The sequence below is a fragment of the Adiantum capillus-veneris genome, chromosome 6 (genome assembly GCF_014529385.1).
Source record: "Adiantum capillus-veneris isolate H3 chromosome 6, ASM1452938v2, whole genome shotgun sequence".
Lineage (NCBI taxonomy): Eukaryota > Viridiplantae > Streptophyta > Polypodiopsida > Polypodiales > Pteridaceae > Adiantum > Adiantum capillus-veneris.
In genome coordinates, this window is record NC_140936.1 from 154,633,042 (window position 1) to 154,656,476 (window position 23,435).

General features: G+C 40.2%; 2 protein-coding genes, 1 long non-coding RNA gene and 1 pseudogene across 3 annotated transcripts; 2 read left to right on the plus strand and 2 right to left on the minus strand.

The window, feature by feature from the left end:
* Window positions 1–5,172: 5,172 nt before the first annotated feature.
* Window positions 5,173–15,450, minus strand: LOC147456533 (uncharacterized). The gene is made up of 4 exons (XM_086514969.1): window positions 15,267–15,450; window positions 15,129–15,183; window positions 11,517–11,648; window positions 5,173–5,341 (listed from the first exon to the last, which is right to left on the minus strand). The coding sequence occupies exons 1-4, from the start codon at window positions 15,376–15,378 to the stop codon at window positions 5,173–5,175; spliced, it is 468 nt and encodes a 155-aa protein (XP_086371095.1). The 5' UTR covers window positions 15,379–15,450.
* Window positions 15,451–15,713: 263 nt separating this feature from the next.
* On the minus strand, window positions 15,714–19,976 carry LOC147456534 (uncharacterized). Its single transcript, XM_086514968.1, has 4 exons — window positions 18,450–19,976; window positions 17,610–17,897; window positions 16,833–16,964; window positions 15,714–16,756 (listed from the first exon to the last, which is right to left on the minus strand). The coding sequence occupies exons 1-4, from the start codon at window positions 19,335–19,337 to the stop codon at window positions 16,019–16,021; spliced, it is 2,046 nt and encodes a 681-aa protein (XP_086371094.1). The 5' UTR covers window positions 19,338–19,976; the 3' UTR covers window positions 15,714–16,018.
* A 774-nt stretch (window positions 19,977–20,750) lies between these two features.
* Window positions 20,751–21,767, plus strand: LOC147456535 (uncharacterized; annotated as a pseudogene).
* Window positions 21,768–22,506: 739 nt separating this feature from the next.
* LOC147456536 (uncharacterized) lies at window positions 22,507–23,044 on the plus strand. Its single transcript, XR_015188519.1, has 3 exons — window positions 22,507–22,620; window positions 22,718–22,812; window positions 22,912–23,044. It is a non-coding gene; the product is annotated as an uncharacterized LOC147456536 (long non-coding RNA).
* The last annotated feature ends 391 nt before the right edge of the window (window positions 23,045–23,435 follow it).

The window sequence follows — 23,435 nt, forward strand, 5'->3', positions numbered from 1 at the left end:
GTATGGTTTAAAGCAAGCATTAAGACAGTGGTACTGGAAGTTCGATTGATGGATGTTGGATCATGGATTCACAAGATGCAACTCAGATCACTGCGTCCACATAAAGAATTTGGGAGATGGGAAGTTCATCATCCTAATGTTGTATGTTGATGACATGTTGATTGCAAATGCTAACATGCAGGATATCAAAGACCTAAAAGAGGAGTTATCTAAATCTTTTTCAATGAAAGATTTAGGTGTTGCAAACATGATACTTGGTATGAAGATATCAAGGGACAAGACGAAGAAGACAATAAAGCTATCTCAAGAGGATTACATCAAGAAGGTACTAGAAAGTTTTACAATGCAAAATGCAAAAACAATTCTACACCTTTGGTTGGTCACTTTAAACTAACCAAGGATATGTGTCCAAAGACACAAGAAGAGATAGCCTATATGTCTAAAGTTCCATATGTTGTAGTGGTAGGTCCCGGGGAGGTCACCTAATAAAAATGTAACCTATCACGTGAGTTCAACAGAAGGGTATTTAAAGTTCTTGAAACTCACATAAATATATATACAGAAGGGCATTATTTTTTCAAATTTGAAAAAAACTTAAAGATTTTTTTAAAAAATGGTACATTATATTCCTAACAAAATTCACAGATAAGGGGTTTTCTAAACATGTCTTGAACGCACGTGATATGGTAGTTTTACACATAGTGAACCCTCCGAGTGGTAGGTTCTCTTATGTATGCTATGGTGTGGACAAGGCCAGACATTGCACATGTAGTGGGAGTTGTAAGTAGGTTCATGGGAAACCCAGGTAAGAGCACTGACAAGCCGTGAAGTGGATACTTAGGTATCTAAAAGGGACAACAACAAATGCTTTGTATTTTGGAGGAACTGATATTTTTCTTTAAGGGTATGTTGATGCAGATATTGCAGGTGACAAAGATACTTGAAGGAGCACTACTGGCTATGTATTCACGGTTGGAGGCACAACAATAAGCTGGGCTTTAAAGATGCAGAAAGTGGTCTCACTTTCTACCACGGAAGCAGAGTATGTAGCAATGATAGAGGCAAGCAAAGAAATTATGTGGCTTCAGAGATTCTTAGAAGAGCTTGGATTCAAACAAGACAAATGTGTCTTGTATAGTGATAGCCAAAGTGTTATCCATCTTGCAAAGAACTTAGCCTTTCATTCAAGGACAAAGCACATTGAGGTGAGATATCACTTCATACGCACTCTTTTGGAAGAGGGACAGCTAAAGCTAGGAAAGGTGCATACAAGTGAAAATCCTGCAAACATGTTTACAAAGGTGGCCAACAACTCTCAACAAGGAGAAGTTGAGCTTTTGCTCATCTTCAATCGGCATTTAAGGATAAGAAGCCTGGATGGAAAGCAGTCAGGTTTGGTTTGGAGATCAGTCTCTAAGTGGGAGATTATTAAGTATGGAGCCTGATGTACCCCTTGTAATTTTCTGCATTAAAAAGGCACATTTGTAAGGCCCCCATTATGAGGAGAAGCCATTGTGCATGAACAAAAATCACTCACCGAAATATTCTTTTTTGTCGAAATATTATGGCCGGATGGCTGTCGGAAAGTGGTCGAAAAATGGCCAATTGGTTGGCCAGGCCAGGTGGCCGGTATTCAATGGCCGGTCGCCGATTTCAAAAGCGGACTTGTCGTCAAGGGCAACCACACATGGGCGGATTGGAGGGTCCAATTTGGACTTGTATACACAAGGGCTGCTACACACGGTTGCCTCTCATGAGAGGAGGTAGCACTTTTGGCCTATAAAAGGAGGCCTCTTCTACACACAAAAATGAATTGTGAAGCATTGTGGTGCATTGTGAAGTTGACGTGAGGTGATGAGATTGAAGCAAGGCAGGAGCTCCAAAAAGGTATAATCCCTTTGTATTCTACTTCTTGTTTTGAAGTACTAAAGCCATTGGGTGGCTGCTTTCCCGTGGACATAGCCCACATTGGATGAACCACGTATATCGTATGTGCTCTCTCTCTCTCTCTCTCTCTCTCTCTCTCTCTCTCTCTCTCTCTCTCTCTCTCTCTCTCTAATCTCTCATGTGTGAAAATTATCTCTCTCCATTAAGTAAACTACTCAATTATTTGCTTAGCTACGTTATATTTCCTAACATCTTCTGCAGGGATAGTGCTACTTTGGAAGCCGTCAAGGAATTTCAAAACAACCTTTGCTACTGTAACTCCAACCTATTGGATATGGTGCTCAAAGTGTCTAATTTTTTTCTTTTTTACTGGTTAGACAAAACAAGGTGGATTCATTTGGTGTGGACCATTAGTTTTGGGTCCTCCCCAACAAAGCCTTTCTAGCACCTTCCTTAGCAAAACTTGGGTATATCTGGCCAACCTCCTTGTTTCCACTATGGAGGATTGTGGACTCAAACTTTTGAAAGGAGGCTAGTTCCTGGACAAAGGGTAACTCATCAAGGCTCCCTTCAGCCTTAACTTTGTTGACCATTCTAAATGTTCATCTAATGCAGGGTTATATATTCATACAAAGGCATGGAGTTCGCTAAGAGCAACCTAGACTTCTATATTGAATCTATTTGGAATGTTTACAAGCCTTATCTTAAATGTGCCTGCAAATTTCTTGACCCTAAAGCCTCTTGTGATTCCAATATCATATGGTTTGACCATGCTATTTGGTATATTCTCAATCAGTTGGATCAGCTCTTTTCAGAGAAAAATGTGGAATTTTATATATCCCTTGTCTGCTCTTGGTTGGGGGGGGGGGGGGGGGGGGGGGGGGGGCATGCCAAGCAACTAGTTATTGCACAAATTTCTTTTAACATGTTTTGTGGGCTGATATAGGATATTCTTAAAGAACTTAAATCTGATGAGCCTAGCACATATCTCACTTTTTACGCCAATTACAAAGGTGTCAAAATCATTACTGGGTTACCCAAGCAATGTATTGAGGATGAGGATTCCCCCTCACTAAAAAGACCTAACTCTTTAACCACCCTTAATAATTCTTTCACTTCTTTTACTTCCTCCAGCTTTAATATGGGAAAGTCTTGCAGCTACTAGAGGAAGAGGTAGAAATGCTCCAATCCAACATCTCTTTGACTTGTAATCATCGTCACTTTGCACGTATTTTGTGGCCCATGTGGAAGGATGCGTCTCTAAAAAAAGACCTCTACATCGGATTTTATCTATATACATTGTATGTACTAGAATGAACTTTTGGATTGGTATGCACCCAAAACTATATTCTATGAGTGATTTGACTTACTTTTTGGCAACCACAAAATGTTGGATAATGTCTTAATTGGTTGGACATATCATCGGCCTATCAAAAGTTTAGTCCACAGAATGATTTTTTACGTTACATTACTATTTTGGATTGTGCTTGTATTAAGGAAAGCAATTTTTGTAAATACTTTTGTGATTTAGGCAAGCATGTTTGCACTTGTGATCTTAATGTTATTAATGATACCATGGTCCAAAAAACCTTAGCAAAAGGACTGAATCACATCCCTAGTTTTCTAAAAAACCCGTACCTTGATCTATCAACTTTACTTAGCTGCTTAATCGACCTTGTCAATTCTCTCTGACTGGAGAAGACAGTCCTACTGGACTTAATAAAATTGGCTTAACAATGTTTTTTTCAAAAAATCTCCCTCTTAGCGCACAATAGCTGTCTACAAATAGCACGTGGATCACATTGGACCTCGGTTTGAAATTTCAAAAGCTCGCACATAATTGGTTTGTTGTAGGCCTTGATAAAAGCGCCAATTACCCCACTCTTATTTGAAAAACCCTTGCTTGGAAAGCAGCTCACTCTCACCTTTCTGATGGGGACTTTACTATGCTTAATTTATCCCCTAATTTTGTCATCAACAATGTTGCTAGGCATCTTATTGGCCTTGGATACTCTATTGAAACAGTCAAACTTCATGTTCTATTTTCCATGTATACGCATCACAAACACAAGTTCCGATGGATATCTGATGCTTCAAATGGTATGTTTACAAGCATTACTGAAGACATTACTATATGCCTTGACCTTGTACTTTTTGAGTTTGAATCTATTTGCAGCAAATAAACAAAAAAAAAATTCAGACTCTCTCAAAATATACTATAACCCCTTTTGGCTGGTTAAGAACTTTACCAAGGTCACTCTCAACCTCCTAAGTCAAAATATTCCATCTCGTTTTGGTTGACATCACTCAATGTTATGAGAACATACCTCTGTATGGGGATATGGAACTGAAGAATGTTCTAAAGAAAATAACTAAGATTCGTTTAACCATGCTAGGTTAAAAGGTTTTGTCTACTTTTCTCTCGTTACTAAGCCTAGATGGATTAAAAAAAACAACTCATCTCACTCCTCCGACTTCAATGAGAATAAACTTGTTAAATACATACCTTGGCTTCTGGACAACTGTTCAATCGACTTTGGGGGCCATTTCTTTAATCAAAGTCTCGACGTCCCTATATGGGCTTCTCCTGCTCACCACATATGTGTAATCTGCAACCTCTCTCTCTCTCTCTCTCTCTCTCTCTCTCTCTCTCTCTCTCTCTCTCTCTCTCTCTCTCTCTCTCTCTCTCTCTCTCTCTCTCTCACACACACACACACACACACACACACTTATCCACACACAGAGACCTAGGCGTGCAAGTTCGAGGAGCAAGTTGTCGACGTGTGACACAGCTCGCTGCTTGCTATTTTTGCAAGCTGCATAAAGAAATAGAATAATAGAAGTTTTTTTACTTTTCAATTTCAAGAGGATTTTCATTTCGTATACTTTTTACCCTTCACTTTTGTGTTTTAGATGTTTTGAAAGGAGTTCTTGTCTTTTTGAGATTGTGGAAACCTAATCTTATTGGCATGTTACATTACTGGTAGGTTCTTTATTATATACAATTTTTTTGGTAGATGCCTTTGAATCCATACATGTTCTGCTACGAAGGACCTTACCTTACCATAAAAGAGGATGAATGGGATTCAATCTAGATCCCTTGAGAAGCTCAACCCTTTGCACACTCACGAAACTAGATGCCTTAGAAGGATTTATTAAATTTTTAAAAAAGCCACGATTCCCTTCTCCTACTTAGTCTTCATCTCTGCTCTTGCTTCGTCTTCATCTTTGCTCCTGCTTCGTTGCTACCTTTGCGTCCCACTCACCTTCGCAATGTCCTCCTTGTCATACTCCTTTGCCCATGTTGTAAGCACCTTCTCCATCTCCCACATTTGATGCCACCAGGTTGCATGACTGTAGTCTCAGCTCCTCTGCTCTCACTATACCATCAGCCCCTCTGATCTCATACTGCGGCTCTACTACATCCGTCCAAGTTTTGCAACCTCTTATGCCTCTGCACTGTCAATTGCACCTCCTTGGTCAGGAGATTGGTCAACTGAGTCACACAGAGTATGGAATCTTGGCTGCAAGAGAGATTTGGGGACAACCAACCTAGAGAGGGTATAAGCGAAGGGTATGGAATCCTGCCTAGAAATATGGGAGTTTTTGAAGTTGCATCTGAGAGAGAGAGAGAGAGAGAGAGAGAGAGAGAGAGAGAGAGAGAGAGAGAGAGAGAGAGAGACGCATGCACAAACAGCAGCTACATCCCTGACCGTTGCCTAAATAGCTCTCAGCCTTACTACAAATCTTTTGAAAACTTCCCTCTCTAGCACTTTTCATCCATCTTTGAAATTCATTTAGTGAAGGTCTAGAGTCTTTCAATGATAATGAAAGTCACATTCAAGACAAATTTTTGGCTTGCTAAAGGCCTTGGTATCCATATGGGCGAAGGTCGTTCAAATTTGTTTGCTTGACATGTGTCCCTTTATATCATTTTATTTTGTTTTCAAATGATAGTGTGCAATGTGCATCTTTCACTTTATTATTTAAGTGGGACCTTTTCTAATATATAAACCACTTGAGATTATATGTTTATAATGGATAGTATAATTTAATATTAAAACATAATAAAAATTTCATGTGATTGTAGGCACTCATTTAAATTTACATTCCATAAATCTCATTCCCCCCTTAACTTAGCAGGCCTTCGTGCCTCTTCACCTTGTTTGAGCAACATTGACATAGCATGACATGGTGTTGGGTAATTTGTCTCTTTTTTTTTTTGGCTTGCTAAAGGCCTTTAGTATCCATATGGGATGAAGGTCATTCAATTCTAGTTGTGAACGTGTCCCTCGAAAAAGCTTTAGAAAACAAAGGAATAAAGAGTGTATCCATAGGAGTTTGATCCATGATGTGAAGTATTGATTCAACATTTGTTTTTTAATATTTTGATTTATAAAGAGTCATTTCATTTAAGGACTTTACAAAAATTTATTTCATTAAATTGTTTGATTATTTTCTATGCTTATTGAATCTATTTTTATGAAGACATTAAAATATTCTTTTGTTTTAGTTTTCAATCTATTCAATTTATTTTTTATATTTTATATTTATTTTTATTTTATTTTGGTTGCAAATGATAATGTGCAATGTGCACGTTTCACTTTATTCTTTTGATAAATTACCAAAATATCCCTCTAATTTGTGAAAATTCTCGAAATATCTCTCAAGTTTAAAAAATCCCCAAAATACCCTAGTATCTATTTTGGTTGGATTGTTCAAGTTTTTTTAATCTTTATTTCTTTTTGACAATTGAGATCCATTTTTGAATGCTTGGCATGTAATTTGTCGCAAATTACCTCACAAAAAAGGCAATTATGTCTAATAATAATGAAGCAATTCATATCCAAAGCCTACATAACCAAGTCAAATTCTAGTTTTAACATCTTGTATTGATAGAGAATCGGTCTTCTTACAAAAAGCTACATTTTTTCTTGTCTTTGGAGATATTTAACCTCACAACCAGTGGTATTTTGGGGATTTTGAAGAATTTGAAGGGTTTTTTAAAAATTTATGATAAAATATTGGGGATACTTTGGAATTTTTGAAATTTGAGAAGTATTTTGGGATTTTTCACAAATTAGCAAGGTATTTGGTAAACCATTTTTTATTATGTATGTATAATGGATAATATAATTTTATATTAAAACACAACAAAAATGCCATGTGATTTTAGGCACTCATTGAAACTCACTCTCCATAAATCTCATCCTCCCCTTAACTTAGCACGCCTTCGTGTTTTCTCACCTTGTTTTCAAAACTCACAACTGTGAGTAAATGTATTAGAAATGCCATCGAGAATTATACAATCAACCTCAAGCTCATTCCAAGCCTTGAGGGGCAGATGGTTACATCAGAGTCTCACAATGAAGCTAGCTAGAAGTACAATCACCAAGAGCCTAGTCCTTTACATAACAAGGCTTGTCCGGATGGCAGGAGTTGGCCTAATCCAATCATCCGAGTTTTGCCTTTTACCTATCACATATATTATCTCCTTACTTCTTTGTACAATCTCTCAAACGCTAGTGTCCCAGAGGTTGCTATCAAAAACTCGGCAGTTTCGGGCTTTCCTGATGTTGCTGAAAAAACAGTATCTTCTGACAATTTGAGTTCAGATTATAATTGTTGGACTCAAAATTGTTTCCCACCTAGACATAGATCCTTCTTGAAAAACCCAATCTTCCACGTTCTTTGAATCCATTTTCACACCTTCCCTGCCAAGCCTCTAATCGTCGGGCATTCCATAAAAAGGTGGACGAGCTCTTTGCTAACCAATCTGCATCCTTATCATCTATCGGACCCAATACCACGTGCTTGAATCTTGATGCCTGTTGGCAAAGCCCCCCAAAGCACCTTCCACAAAAATACCTTCATAAAATGAGGCCACTGTGGATTCCAAATGTTTTTCATGACCTCAACCCATCAATCTTTCGACCATTGTTTCTTCCAATGTTTGAGGGGCGAACCAGTGAGCCTCGTGCATTAATGGTTGGTTAATGCCCTTGTTTTGAGGTTTAAAGGATTGGATACTCATGGGTCTTTTCCAAGCATTCCACTCAAAACTAGATTCCAGATAAGTAGAATATTGTCCAAGCCTTCTACAGCTCTGTTGACAAGTAACCTCTCGGTGCCATAGAGTTGAAATTGGGTAGCCAACTGGTCATATCACTTGTTTTTTTAATCCCAAAAGTAAATCAAATGTTGTATTCCTCTATTGTTCATCTTTCTGGCAATATCTATCCAATAAGGGTTCATAATTACACCAACAGGTTTAGGCAATCAAGGGGACCGATGCTAGACGGAGTTCTGGAAGTATCTGGTTACTTCCCCCCATTCTACTACCTCTATTGCTCTATTGCACTTTCGCACCAGCTCCCCCTCGTGCCACCCAGCCTCAAGCTAGACCACCTCGAGGCTAATAGTTTGTCATGCACCTCTATCCCTTTCCACTAACTACCTTTAGAGCGAAGCTTTGCCTTGTCCATCGTATCGTTGGTCATGATAGTCCAATATTGATCCTTTCTTGCAATTGAGACCACGAACTTGGCACACAATTCCTCAACTAGATATTTTTTCTTATATGTGGTCAATATGGTCCAAAGGTAAAATGCATATGTACATTGAGCATAGACTAACATGGCATTATAGGCTAATGTTTATGAGCATATATCCAAGCTCACCTCATCCTAGAATGTATATTTGGACCTATAGTTTGGCCCTTTCCTAATATACTTCGTCCTTGTTTGTTTTTGTCCCCCCCCCCCCCCAAATGCAAAAAAAAAAAAAACTCACATAGTGTGAGTGAATATATGTTATAAAATAAAAAAATTACGTAAAATTTGTGCTCAAAGCGAGGCATAGACGCATAGAGTTCAAGAATATGCGCTCAAAGCGAGCCACAGACGCATAGAGTTCAAACATCCCACATACCAGTCCAAAGATCATGGTTTTTTTACAGGGAAGCCACAAAACCTACAATCATAAACATATGAGTATGACCATTCAGGTTGCCACCACTGTAAACCCTCTCTCACAGAGCAAACAGTGCCCAAAATGGCTTCCTGTTTGTTTGTCTTTTTAAACATGGTATAGCATGGTATGATGTTGGGTAATTCCTTGTGTGTCCACAGGTGCAAGCTATACAAGAAAGTATCCTTCTCACAACATGTGTCACTTTAAGTGCTTTGATTACATAGATCCTTTTAAAAAAAATTGCCAACTGTCCAAAGGAGCTAGCTTGGTTGGTTGATTGTCGTGACCCAGGTCATGGGTTTGAGTGTGGCCAAGCGACCTCGTAGCTCTCACGAATTTTTGCTTCGATTCGCACAAGATTTGTGCATTTGGAACAAAAAATAAAAGGCCAACTGATCAAAATTTATTGAACAAGACCAAAATGAGAATTGGGCCTCCCAAGGTAGTGGCTTTTGTCTACATTGTAGAACCGTTGCCTTGATGAGAGCCATTGAAATGGAAAGAAAACCCACGGTTTTGTTTGAGCTTTTGATGCTATATATGAGCTATATAATGCTCTTGTGGGTAATTCTGAAGTGTGATTCTCTATGCTATGAGCAAAGTTTCCTAGAGAATTTTCTTCCTTTGGCCATGTCCTTGATTGGATTATTTTTTGAACTCTTAAAGTAGCCAATAAAGTGGGCTCCTACTTGCATGAAAAGTACATTGCACACAAATATATGATTTGAGCTACTTTCTAGTATTTGAGACAATAATTAGATGTGTAAAACTACACGTGATAGCTAAACCAAATGCCTAAAATTGTTCAAAATACCAATCCTCCCTAATAGACAAGCAAATGTCCTCCATTGTGGAAATAAGGAACAAACTTCTAGTTGTCACATTGTCAAGGGGAAGAGATGGATCCACATATAGAACAAAAGTTGAATCAGTTGAAGTAGTCAGTGGGGTTTTCCCTCTATTCATCATAATATCTTGAAAAGAGAAAAACTTAAGCGTAAGTACAATCAACATAACCATTGATTCAAAGTACAGAAGCGCGTTATTTGTTAATTGTTGATTATCGTAGTTGATTGCAATGTTTTGATCATGTTTATAAGATAGTAATTAACATTACCTGCTAAAATCAACTCATCAGATATTTTCTGAATCACATGGGGGTGTACCTTCAAGAGAGGTCAACCATCCCAATATTTTTCTTGCACATGTGTTCTTAACTACAAGGTTTGACAAACTAGTAATAGCCATCCATAACTCAAAATCTTTAGGTGTTGGGAACCTCTACGGTCTAGCCAATGTATGCAAGCCTTATAGTTAAGCATCACTTATATGTCACACATTGGGCTTACCCTAACAACTGCCTCCCTTACCCAAGCTTGGGATCCCCTTGGTGCCAACTTGGTCCACTTTATTGGTTCAAAAGTTGAAGTTGTCCATGAGATTAGAGACTCAACTTGGCACTCTTCCCACTCAGAGGATGAACTCTTCATGGGCTAAGAGGTTCATCTTGGCACTTCTCCCGCTCAAAGGATGGTCCACCTTTTTCTTGGTCACATCTTCAACTTAAATTTTGGACTTGGATGTTGGACTTTGAACTTGGCTCTGATGCTAGTTGATATGGCATGGGGGTACAACCTTCCCAATAGGTTCATCATCCGAGTACTTCTCTTACACATGCAGACTTAACTGCAAGGTCAAAAACTTGTCTAGCCATCCATACCACAAATCATTAAGGTGTCAAGGACCTCTGGTGTAACCAATTATGCAAGTCTTATAGCTAGGCACCACTTATATTCCATTGTTGGGCTTACCCCAACCCATCACACCATACTTTTGGGGGTGTCTATATAAAGTATTTGACTTTGGCTTCTACCACTTCCCTTATGTACCATTCAAATTATTAATATTATTATTTTCTTAGTAGCTAAAAATGGTTAGCGACCTAAGCTTAGATCATAAGATGCATGAACAAAAGAGATTTAGGATATCATTAATGAATCAACAAACCCCAGCTTCTTGAAATCGAACATCGAGAAACCTTCAAATGGAAATACATCAACCATCAATTTTAGTAGTGTTGCTTAGTCATTGGGGTTACATCTAAATCATGGTGCCCTCTAGAATTTTAGGTTGGGCAAGTTAGTTTGAAGGACAGCTTTCGTGCCACAATGTTGAAAGAGGCTCAATTGTGTCAATGGCAAGTACTATGTATTATGGATGTATTACACACGGGTGGATCCATGTCCATGGTGATTTGTTATGCATGGAAGAAATTTAGGGAATACAATGTAGGTTTCCCATCACCTATATATCACACCATGAGAAATCACTTTTTTGGAAAATACTTAAAACAATTGGTCAATCTAGTTGTATCATCCAATGTGTAGTAATTTCCCTTGTAAGCATCTGGAAAAAAAGACCTCTGCTATAGCAAATTGGACAAGTCCCCCCCCCCCCCCCCCCCCCCCCCCCCCCCCCTCAACACATAGGCTTTGATGGAGTTTGGGTGCATGAGGATAGTCACGGTGTGACTCAGTGTCAACTATTGCTCCATTTGACGCAGTTGGCAAGAATAATTTAACTTCAAATTGCAAATCTTGATTAGTGGATGAGGTCCTTGGAGAGGCTTGAGTGGCCTATTATAGATGTGTTTGCACCTCTTAACCTCACATTCCTCCATCAATGCCTCCAGCATGGCCAGATGCAGCTCCTCTAAAGTGATCATCATGAATCTGCTTTTTATATCCTCTATTACCAAGTGTGGAGGTCGTGAGGTAAAGTCCATTGGCCTGTAAATCACATTGCAAACCATAAGAGGAAATCCATGTGGTGCAATGGATGCCCCATCACATGTAGGTAGATATGCTCTACATTGGCCTTTAATTCATTGTATCGTAAGCTCCCCTTCTTGATGTTGCTACCATTGACACCCAGACAAATGGGCTTCCCCATATCTTGATAGAAAATGGTATTAAATTCCTTCCTTTTAGCCCCCATCGGAATGGCCCACTCACTACAACAGATGGATATGCATTGTGTCATTTGGCCTCCCCATTTAGCATAGGCACTCAAAGTAGACCATCAAAACAACAAAGAAACTTCATTGCATGTTTAAACTAAAAAATTTCATTCAAAGCACAGGGTGTTCACCATATGTAACTACTATATCTTGTTTATTCAAGGGGTACTATGAGAATCACTTATTTGCAAAAGTTTCAAGATTACCTCACACCCGTTCCCTATTCAGTCTTTTTTTTTTTTGACAATCCTTGAAATGACACCCCTCTATAATTTTTATTTTTATTCCCCTCTATAAATAGAATGCAACTTTTGGGGAAATTGAAAGTATCTTTCTGTTGAACCCATGTGATAGATATATTTTAGGGGACCTCCTTGAGATTCAAAACCAGTTAAAAAGTCTTGACATTGCATTACAAAAAGACCACTATCATTGAGTTTGCAAAAAAACCACAAATAAATTCACACCACTACAATAGCATTTGAACTAACACAATCTCTACAACTATCCTTATTTGAAACTTCTAACCCTACATTATCCTTGAATGAGACATGCTCCATAGCACCTGACATGGAGAAACTAGCATCAATGTCAATAGAATCAACACCAATACAATACTTGAATAGAGAAAACACTATCATATAACTCCTATAGTGCTTGAACTAAGATTGTTCAGCAACACTTGGATGAAAGTTTAGACAATTAAATAAGTGTGCAAACATTTGGAAAGGTACACCCCTATAAGAGAAAATTGGGTTTGTATTCATTGCACATTCAACGCACAACACTTGAATAGAATCAACACCAATACAATACTCGAATAGAGCAACCATCATACAATACCTCCTACACTTGGATGACAGTTTAGACGGTTAAATAAGTGTTCAAACATTGGAAACGCTCAAGGTTGGCATCAAGTCTTTGAAGATTAAGCGATTTTCTTTCTTTTGGTGCTTGCTTTAGATATGTCGCATAGATGATTGAACATAAGACATGGACGCCAACAAAAACCTTTCTTTTGAGAAAATCATTTTTGAAGTGCAGTGCAAACTCTTTGCAAAAGAGGTATATCTAAACAATCACCCATGCAAGAACGTCGAATTTGATGGCTTTACTCCATGGGGTAGAATAATTTCCCATCCCAAAATCTTGTCTACTCACATGGAAGAACCTTGTGCTTTTTTGGGTAGGCAATCACATTAGTGGGCTTATTCTCATAGCCCACCCACAAAGCAAGGACCTAATCAATGATGTCCATTTTTGGGATAGCCCTTCTTTTGTCGATTCCAACACGATGTTCCAAGGGTGCAAGTAGGTGTGAATAACACCCTCCATGGTTGAATGCCAATGCTTGCACCAGGGAGGGATAAGCATAGCTATGTCCATGGTTGCAAAGACTTCTCGCTTGCTCCATCTCCTCATTGGTTTCCTTTTTCTTCTCTCTCACCTTGACATACAAGGACATTGCGAAGTGAGCCTCTTGAGGAACGCACGCATTCCAACAAAAATCACCTAGAGAGTCCCCGATAAAGAAGAGAAAGATTAGGATCTAGATGGGCGTCAAGTGTGGGCTAGAGGTTGCAAGATGCATCTATGACTCATGTCTACATTGCTCTCATTGTGACTCGGAGAGACTTGCTAGCCCTTGAACTCCTTTGCTCAATAAAAAGTAATCGGGAGCTAAAGGGGTATGCCCTCCATGTGGGCTATATATCCCATGCCATATGCTCATGAGCTAGATTTTTTCCCTCTCCTAATAGCTTTGTTGGGGATTCCCAAATTAAAGTTGCACGTTTAGACAAGCAAACTACAATGTACATGTTGTGGCTCCTCAAATCATGTTGTTTGCTTTGGGTCATTGGATAAGCCTTCATGAAGAACCCTAAAAAATTAGCTGTCAATGAATCTTGCACACTTGGATTTTCCCATTACTACTTTCCATTGAGCAAGCTAATGCTCCAACTTTGCCACATCTATGCAATCATGCAATTCATCTTGTAAATCACAAGCACATTTACGCATGTTTCCTCAATAACACTATCGAAATGCTTGATACTCTTGGCATCAATGTCAAGGAACTTCTCATCCCCATGTGGCCACACTGTTGAGGATGCTCATTGTATCAACATCAAGGAACTACTTATCCTAACCTGGTCACTCATCAAAGGCTCCCCATATCAAACGCGCTCAAGAGATTATGAATAATAATAATAGTCCCATATACATGATATATAATACTATGGAAGTCTTTTAGAAAGACCAATCCCAATTTGCTGCATACATTAAGGATACATTTTTATTCTTGTTAACCCACATGATATTGCACACATTCTAAAAAGTGACGACCTCATTGACATTATCAAGTTCCATCTTCATCGGACGCACCAATAGCAAATTTTAGAGAAAATGAGGTGAGTAAGTCACTTGAGCAAGCTCACTCAAGGATGAATGACATCCAAATGTGACAACACTCCAAAATAGGCATCACTATGGCCACCTTATTGATGCACCGCGTATTGGGAACAATGGAGAGAACTCGTAGCAACCAGCTAGAAACCTCCTCCTTGGGTGACCCACCCGAGGAAGCGGATGCACTTGAGTGTAACATGAACACTAGGTGAGCACAAGGTGTCCCTCTAGAGGGGACCCAATGGGTGATTTGAACCCACAACCTATAGGTTAAGAGGCCAAAGCCTTGCCATTAGACCAACTCGTTGGTGACCTCTCCCCCCCCCTCTCTCTCTCTCTCTCTCCCCTCCCCCCCCCCCCCCCGAAGTGACCAACATCTATCTCCAGACGCCTTGTTTGAACTTGCAGCCCTTGCTCGACCATGTTTCATGACTAATATTTGGAAGGGATAAGCACCTCCCCTTGTGGGCCCTCTAGTAGAAATGAAATGAAATGTAATACTAGCGTCTTCAAAAGGCCAAAATGACCTATGAGACCAAAAGGTTACATGTGGTGAATCTAATACAAAGTCTGGGTACAAAAAAATACAAAGAACGGTACAAAAAGTACAAAGAACTGAAAAGAAAATAGTGGGTAGGGATGGGGTGAAAGGTGATACAAAGGGGGGATACAAAAGAGGGGGGGACAATGGAGCTCTCTGACAATAGAAACATCAGTATCCAAAAGGCTGTAGAGGTTCAATGTCCTCCATGGTAAAAACTATGGAGAGAGAGAGAGAGAGAGAGAGAGAGAGAGAGAGACTATATAGTATATAGATTAAAGATGGAAAAAGAAGACGTACCTTAAAAAGCATGAAGGGTACTCTGCTGTAAACAGGCTTAAAACTCCCTCCCTTCCTAGAGCCAACAAACAGAAAGAAACATGTATGTGCGTGAGTGCCTGTGATACGTCCCACAAACGAGATCGTGAGAATACATACCAAATACAGATGAGACAGAAGGCTCACATATCTGGCTTACAATGCTCATTATGACTTGCTTTCTTGACTTTGGTTTCCACAAAGACTGAGTGCTATTCACTGCAGCCAACATACAGATAAATGCTGAAAGGCCAATCAAGGTTCACAAACATGTCCAGCATTTCCACCAATTCAATGACAATTGCCTCATGCCGGCATTCTAAGCCTTTTGTCGTTGGAACTTGATGCCTTTGGAAGATCAGTCACCCTAGAAGGCAGAGAAGTCAGCGACAAAGTCACCCAAGAAGGCAGACAAGTCAGCAAAGAAGTCACCCAAGAAAGCCGAAACGTCACCGAAGAAAAGATGTAGCCTGCAAACCAAGAGAGACAACTTGGGGTCACATAACAAGCATGCCTACATCAAGTTGATGAAGCCATATTATGCAAGGAGGTTAGCTTCAAACGTGGTTGAATAAAGGAGGAAGGTCGTTGCACTGAAGCTGTGATGCAATAAAGCACCTACAAATGCAAGAATTAGTTAACAAAAAATTGAGGAGGTTAGCTACAGAGGTTGAAATAAGTAGCTGTACTGAAGCTGTGATGCAATAGAGCACCCGCACCCACCAGTTATTAGGTTTCCTCGCATACACCCAGGCAGTCAGTCACTCTCTTACTGGTTACAATTCTGGTATGTAGGCAAAGCCTGCTTTACATGTTAGCTCCTACTAAAAGTTGAGTAGGTACATATGGACTGTGGAATATCAGCACAAATGTCATTTTTTGGAGGTAGACGAGGACCTCAGCAGACGAGGCTCACCCGCATGAGCCGTGACTTCACCAGTGAGAAACGAGGATCGAGAGAGAAAAGGATGGTCTCCTCTGGCCCCTTCCAACAAATAAGAAGACTCCTTTGCAATCTCTCCCGATAGAAACCCACTAAACCTTGTTCTGCCATTGCGTGCAGGGCTATATAAGGGCTCGTTCAAATGCAAGCTTGATGGGAAGGACCTTGCCGGGCTTGCCAATACACTTGCCAGGCTATAGCTTTTTGAATACTTGAAGTGGATGCTACTGCCCAAATAGCTGCTATTTCCAATGTGGCTCTTATCAGTGCTACGAGAATCGCTGAATAGCAAGGTTTCATCCCCCTTAGCATCGGGCATGTCGCTTGTAGGCAGAAGCCAGTACAGGGATGTTGCTACTTCTCGCATGCTAGGCCTTGCGGTCGGGGCCTCTGCCAGGCATTGAAGGGCCAAATCAGCTACCATTTTAGCCTTCCTTGTTGAGTACCTTCCCTTCAATTCTGGATCCATCACCAAATACAGCCGTTTGGGATCTAGCAGGTAAGGTCGGCACCATTGTAGTAGATTTCTTTCCTCGGCTGCAAAGAAGTCATCCATATTCTGCCGTCCTGATAAGAGCTCAAGCAACACTATTCCGAAGCTCCATACATTGCTTTTGGGGGTTACTTCATTATAGCTTTTTGTTTCCGGCGCCGCATAGGCATCATCCTACACAGTAACAATGATCAATGCAAAAAACACCATAGCAATGTTGCAATCATTTGACAATAATTGTGGTGCTTACCAGTGGCAGAGAGCGAGCGGGGGTTTCAAACGGTAGCTCTTTTGGAGTCCTTGCAAACCCAAAGTCAGACAACTTGGCACTGAAGTTGTGGTCCACTTGGATATTCAACGTTTTGAAGTTCTTGTAGACAATCTGAGGTTGCAGAACTGCTAGATGTTAGAGCATGGGAAAACTATGCCTCTAAAACTTTACCGCGCACATGCACAGCAAATCAAAGCTTGCAAGTTGCACCATCTGGACTCATCACCATGAGTAGCTCAAACTCTGCATTCCAAATGTTATGAGATCCCTCATGTGCCCCAAGGAGCCTTCACACAAGTATACCTCTCCTGTGCTATGTGCATTTTGGCCCCCTAGTGCTTCATTCAAAAGAGCATTAAGCAAGGTGACACATCTCAATTTTCACATGGGCATGCTTAGCAAGCCAACCAGCGAATTTCCGCAACATACAGCAAAATTCCCAAACAGCAAACTTTTATCCTACTCAACTGTAACCTTTCAAATGGCCTCTCTCCAACAGTCTCTATGCCAAGTTGTGAGCTCTAATTACAACCAAGCAATTCTCTTCCTTCAGCTCTGGCTCATCACTCGCATTCTTGCTGAAAGAAAATTGGCATGTCCCCCTTGAACGATAACTCCATAATATAAATTGGTAACTACCCCACCTCCAGTTCTGCTAGCCCAATTGGTAGATTTCTCAACAATAGATTTTGTAATCCTCTTGCTAAAGAGCTTACAAATCACCTGAAAATAACTGAACAAAAGCAAGAGGTTCACCTGTCTGGGTGTTCTTTCATGGAGAAAAGCGAGACCTTGAGCTGCTCCCAAAGCAATCTTGACCCTAGTGCCCCAATCAAGAGGTGCTCTACCCTTCCTGCCATAGAGCAAACTCTCCAAGCTCCCATTGGACGTGTGCTCATACACCAGAAGCCTCTCTCTTTGGACACTCACCACCTTGTCAGACAGTGCTGAAGGGTCCTCTCTAGAAAATCCCAGCACTTTGCAAATATTGGGGTGTGAAAGCCGAGCAAGCGTTCCAACTTCAGCCCTCCATTTCTTGAAACTCTACACAGACAGATGCAAGAACACCTCAATCAGGTATAACATTCCACAGTCCAAAAAATGGAAACATAATCTTGACTACATATGGGAGCTCAAATCAATTCAAAGGCATTAATGTCTACAAGAATTTGCCTCAAGGGCCCTTACATATCCACAGTAAGCTATCTACAAACTAATCAAAGCAACCGACATCATTCATGGCTTCTGTGCTCCACTACATCACCAATAATGTGCAATACATCATTAACAGCATCAATGAAAGCTCAGCTCAGCCTAACTTGCACAGAATTTCTTCTGTCTTGGGTTGAATGCTGATTTAGACACAACCATCATTTCCAGTGTGCGCAAAGCAGCACATTCATGCATTCACAACCCTGTCTGCCCATCATAGCCATACAGAAAGGCTTTCAATGATGTCTGCACATATATGATGTTCGTGCACATATCCACACATACCAGATGCGCTATGCCAAATCTACCCCAGAACGATCATCATGAATGAATGACATTCTACTACCAATGTTGAAATCAATTCAGACAGGTTGCCATTCTTACATGAAAATGCCCTCTGCTCAACCTCGTAACCGCAATGTCAACCGCACTCTCCTGATCCAAAATTTGCCTCACCAGAGCTTTAAACACAGGCCCAGCACCTCCATCCCTTATGAAAAACTCCTTTGCAAAATTCAGGCAAGCTCCAGCCAGCTCATCATATGAGAATTCTCTGAGCGACGTACCCATCTCCGAAGCAGGAGGCCGAGGTAAGGGCTGAGCAAAACAAGAGGGCAACTTTGCGTCTACAGCATTGGTCCTCGAGCAGGAGCGAGCACTCAATGGGTTGTCATAGCTTTTGTAAGTTTGTGAATAGGCAGATACAGCACACCCAGAGAAGGGTGCTGAAGAGCATGATGAAGATGACGATCCTGAGCTTGTAGAGGACATTGACTGCAAAGATGCATCCTCAGACGGAGCTGCCATGGATATTCTTGTGTAAGGTGGTGGGGGAAGTGGGAATAACTGAGCAGAAGGAGTAGCTTCATTCCCATCCTTTGCAGATGGTAGAAGAGGAGCTGAATGTGAAATAATTGATCTCTCTTCACCTCCTCTTCTTTCTACCTCTGTATGATAAATCTGGACTTTACTAAAGGATGAAGACGCCAATGCCCTCGTGTTAGGCCTCACAAGCTTAGAAGATGCACTGCGTAATGCGGCCCTAGCGCGAGTATATGGGGTGACAATACTGTGAGGTGCACTGCGGTAATGGTTCATTGCTTTGTTTCTGCCATTGCTGTTGCAACCGTTGTTCAATTGAGAAGAAAGACCCCCAGTCTTGAGCTCTTTTAGAATCTTGAGAGATGGATGCACAAGAGACGATGATGAGGCAGCTGACGACAGCTTGTGTTTAGCTCTGTGTCGCCGTTGCTGAACCGGGAAGCAGCCCATATTTGTGGGTAATCAATTTGCATCAGCCTTTGAAGCTCCAGCAGATTGGGCACATATGGGCGTGCGCAGAACGTTAAACTGTGGGTGGCAAGCTGACATGGAGATTTCACCTGCTAAGCGACCCAATGCAGCTGAAGTGGGCGTGATATTTCTGTAAGCCCATGTGAGCGATGAAGGACGATCAGTGCGTGTGTGTGTGTGTGTGTGTGTGAGAGAGAGAGAGAGAGAGAGAGAGAGAGAGAGAGAGTCAGTCTGTGTGTTTGTGTGTAAATTGTGTGTGTGTGGCTTTCCTCTGCCAAGACTTTAAATGTCGCCCCATGGTGACAACGCTATGCTGTAAGCCATGGCAGTAGCAGACAATGCGTCCCTGGTAAGGCAATGGCAATTTCGCAAGGCCAAACGAAATACACACTGGACACAACATAAGCATGTGCGTTTATGTGTGCACGAGAGAGAGAGAGAGAGAGAGAGAGAGAGAGATTCCTATCTTTCAAACAGTCTTCGGCAAAACCATGTTACCCAATGAATACTCATACAGCTCTGCTGGTCAAGCAGAGCGCTAAAAGAGTCTGTGAGAGCAGGGAAAAACGCCAACCTGTTTGTACAACAGAGAAGTGAGTCGGTGGGTGGGGAGAGAGAGAGAGAGAGAGAGAGAGATAGAGAGAGCAGGTGAGACTCATAATAGAGAGCTCATCTTTGGTGGGAAGATCCTCATCAGCAATTCAAAGGTAGAATTTCGGGCAATTATACACTTAAGGTAATAAGTGAACCACATTGATGAATGCAATAGAGTAAAGGCGCCAATCCTCAAGACGAAAAAGTTTGACCTCTGATACTATCCACCAATTTACAGACCAAAAATTTAGCATATTCTTAGAATCTTGCTTATGTTTTTGGTTGGTGATTTGTTTAAAAGTATACCATTATTGGATCTTGAGTGTGTCTAGGGTAGAGGGCCCACTAAAAAGTGGGCCCCCAAAAGAGGACCCCCCATAATAAATTGCTTTGTGATGGAATATTCATCCGAAAAGTTCAATCGAAACTGCTAACTGATTGAAATAAAGCTTCTCCATTGGACAATGTCTAGCCTTCCATTCCCCTCCTTCTAGCACCGTTTTCTGTAGCAAAACAGAGCTTAAGTGAAAGCTCCCCCTCCTAAAGCTTAAGTCCATTGCAAAACCTCCCCCTCCTAAAGCTTAAGTGACTGTGTAGATTACAGAGCATTAAATGCTCAGTAGATTACAGAGCATTTCAATCTTTCAACCTTGATATTAAGATCCCCATCTAACAAACAAACAATCATGGGGGATGGGGGATGGGGGATGTGAGGCTCCTCTACATCGAAATTGTGCGTGACAATGGGAGAAAAACTCGTCAATGCATTGCAACGGAAGAGTGCCAGGCTAACAAAATATGTTACGAGAAGAGGATCGACATGATGGACCATCTTCGGGCATCAAGTGTGATATCCCGCTACGCAAGGGTCGAGGCTTGATGAATAGGACTTCGTTAAAGGCAAACACATACGAAAAGCAATCAAAGGTGCGGTTCACGGATGCGGCTTATACATTCGAGAGAAACAAATCAAAGTTTTTACAAGGGAGAGAGAAGTCCTTGCTTCGAAAATAGAATGCTTTCGATGAGAGTGAGAAGCTAGCAAAAGGACCGAAAGAAGCTTTTGTAGAAAGAGAAATGGCCAATGCCTTAGAGGAGTACATGAGCACAAAAGATGCCCGCATGGCGGGTATACAAAAACGGATTGATGGGGGCTTCATGATGAATGTAAGCATTTCTATCCCAACCATCACGTTTTAATTTTATCAGGATTAAGTTGTTTTTTGCTTTCCGCTTTGGTCTCTTTTTAGAAACGTAATCCCGGTGAAAAAAACCATAAAAAAGAGGAAAAAGTAGAGGAGAAAGTTGATATTGAGCAAGCTTGTACTCCGGTATGTCGCATGTAGTGTTGTTATTTTAAATGACTACTTGTATGGTATGATGCGGTTTTTTAATTTGGTATTAAATGAGTTGCATGTCTTGTAGCAAAATCTCACATTGGATGATGGTCATGGTCCTTTGCTTGCACCGGTGAAGTAAGGGAAAAAAAGAAGCTTCATAGAGGGTACTCCCGTACTGTTAGGTGCTTCCTTGCTTGAAAATTCGTTGTCCATTCAAAGAGGGAAACGGGTAAAGCTTTGTTCATGTTAGGAGGTTCTAAATCATGCATATAGTAGGTAATGTTACTTAGCTTCTCTTGATCTTGTCAATATACTTCAGATTCGGGTGACCATTGGTTCGTCAAAGCAAATCCAAATGATCAGTGACTCTCCTCTTTGCAAAGGCAACATGCCACTTTTTTTGGTGATAAGCAACGGGGGAATTAACTTGGAAGCAAGTAGTAGTAATGGCAATGAGTCCATACAGGCAAGGTGAATATTACCATCCTCTAAAGATTTATCACTCTCTATCATTTGTTAATGTATGAATTTGCTTTGACATATAGTTTTGAAAGTGGATCACCAATTCACTCATCGATCTAATATAATTTCGGAAGTGGACATGAAAATGCTTGAAGATATTTCCCATGCCAAAGCTTCCACAAGAACAATGAACTTGTTTATGATGTAAGTATAGTTTAAAGCTCATTTGAATGCTTTCAAAAATATGTCATTGTTATGTAAGTTTTCAACGCAATGTCTTTGATTTTTATGGTGATAGTTGGATAGAAAACACATTGCCAAAAGAGGTTTTAGACAAATTTTGGTTCATGCATAGTTTATGGTATGACTATGTTACACTACGTCACCATGAAGACATTGTAGTTATCAAGAATTACTTGCAAGGTTCAGATATGTCTCAACATTGGTTCCTTTTTCTACCAATAGTTAGTAGGTATGCTTTACTCATTTTCTTTTAGCTTGAAAGTGATGTGATGTACCTTTGGTTGTCATGCTTAATTTGTTACATATTTATGTCTTGTTTAAGGAATCATTGGGTCCTTTATGTCATCTTCAACAATCACTTCAAAACACTTGACAAATTTCCATGGGAGACACATGCTATCATGTACTTCAATTCATTGCTGGATTCTAATGGCACAACCTATCTTGCTAGTGTTTATAGTTATGTATGTGGTAAGGAATATAGAGGTTATTGGGTGAGATTTGGAACTAAGAGCTTTCCTTGTAGGGTTCTTGAGATTCTATCTCACAAATGTTTGAACGAGGGTTTGAAAGAGTTCATGGAAAAACCAAGAAAAGGACTATCACCACTAGAAATACATGAGGTGTGTCAATGGCTCAAGTGTTATACGCATGTGTTTTCATCTTAATAAGATCAATTTATATAATTTTGTACTATTGAAAATTGATGCATGTCTTTAGGTTCCTCGTCAACCAAATGCCTATGTGGGTTTTATGTGATGGCTTATATGAATCATCTTATTACTGGGGCCTTTGGCAAATGATCAAATACCTGGGTATGTAAATGTTTTTCATTGAAAAAACACTTAACTTCATGTGATGGTCTTAATTTAGTGATTTACATGGTTCACTAACTCTCTATGTTTGATGTGCAGCTCACAAAGGCTTGGTTCAAGCAACAATGTGTTCAAAGGCTAAAAGAGGAGCTTATAGCTTGGAGCAAAAATTCTCTAGGACTTGATGGAAAGCAAGGATGATGTGTTTTGGACACTCTAAACTAAAATATTTATGTAGCATCTCTTTTTGATCTCATGCGTTGGAAATAGCTTCATATTATGTAAAACTTTTGTGATGTAACTTTTGAGATCTTATGAGAGCATAGTGTATAATATGCTAGTGTCTTTTATGTCACATGATGGAGTTTTGATGTAAAGTTTTTGTTCTTTACTCAATGTAATCCATCTTGTATCCTCCAATATGTCTCTCCATGCATCTACTTTAGCTATCGATTGCCTACCTTTTGTATGTATTAAGAGGGATATATCAAGGCTGATTCCAAATTCCCAAGAGTGATCGGAGTTCACAATTACAAATAATGTAATGCTATATGATGGAGTTTTATGTAAAATTTTGTTCTTTATGCGATCTAACTCATCATGTTCTCTCCAAAAAGTGGTTT

Coding starts and splice junctions, on each gene's coding strand:
- LOC147456533 (XM_086514969.1), bottom strand. CDS start 15,378: ATGTTGGCTGCAGTGAATAGCACTCAGTCTTTGTGGAAACCAAAGTCA. Junction 11,649..15,128: donor TACCCTTCATGCTTTTTAAG/GTACGTCTTCTT, acceptor TGTGATTTACAG/GCCAATGGACTTTACCTCAC. Junction 5,342..11,516: donor GAGGAATGTGAGGTTAAGAG/GTGCAAACACAT, acceptor TTGACAGTGCAG/AGGCATAAGAGGTTGCAAAA.
- LOC147456534 (XM_086514968.1), bottom strand. CDS start 19,337: ATGGGCTGCTTCCCGGTTCAGCAACGGCGACACAGAGCTAAACACAAG. Junction 17,898..18,449: donor TGAGCAGAGGGCATTTTCAT/GTAAGAATGGCA, acceptor CTGTCTGTGTAG/AGTTTCAAGAAATGGAGGGC. Junction 16,757..16,832: donor CCGCTCGCTCTCTGCCACTG/GTAAGCACCACA, acceptor GTTACTGTGTAG/GATGATGCCTATGCGGCGCC.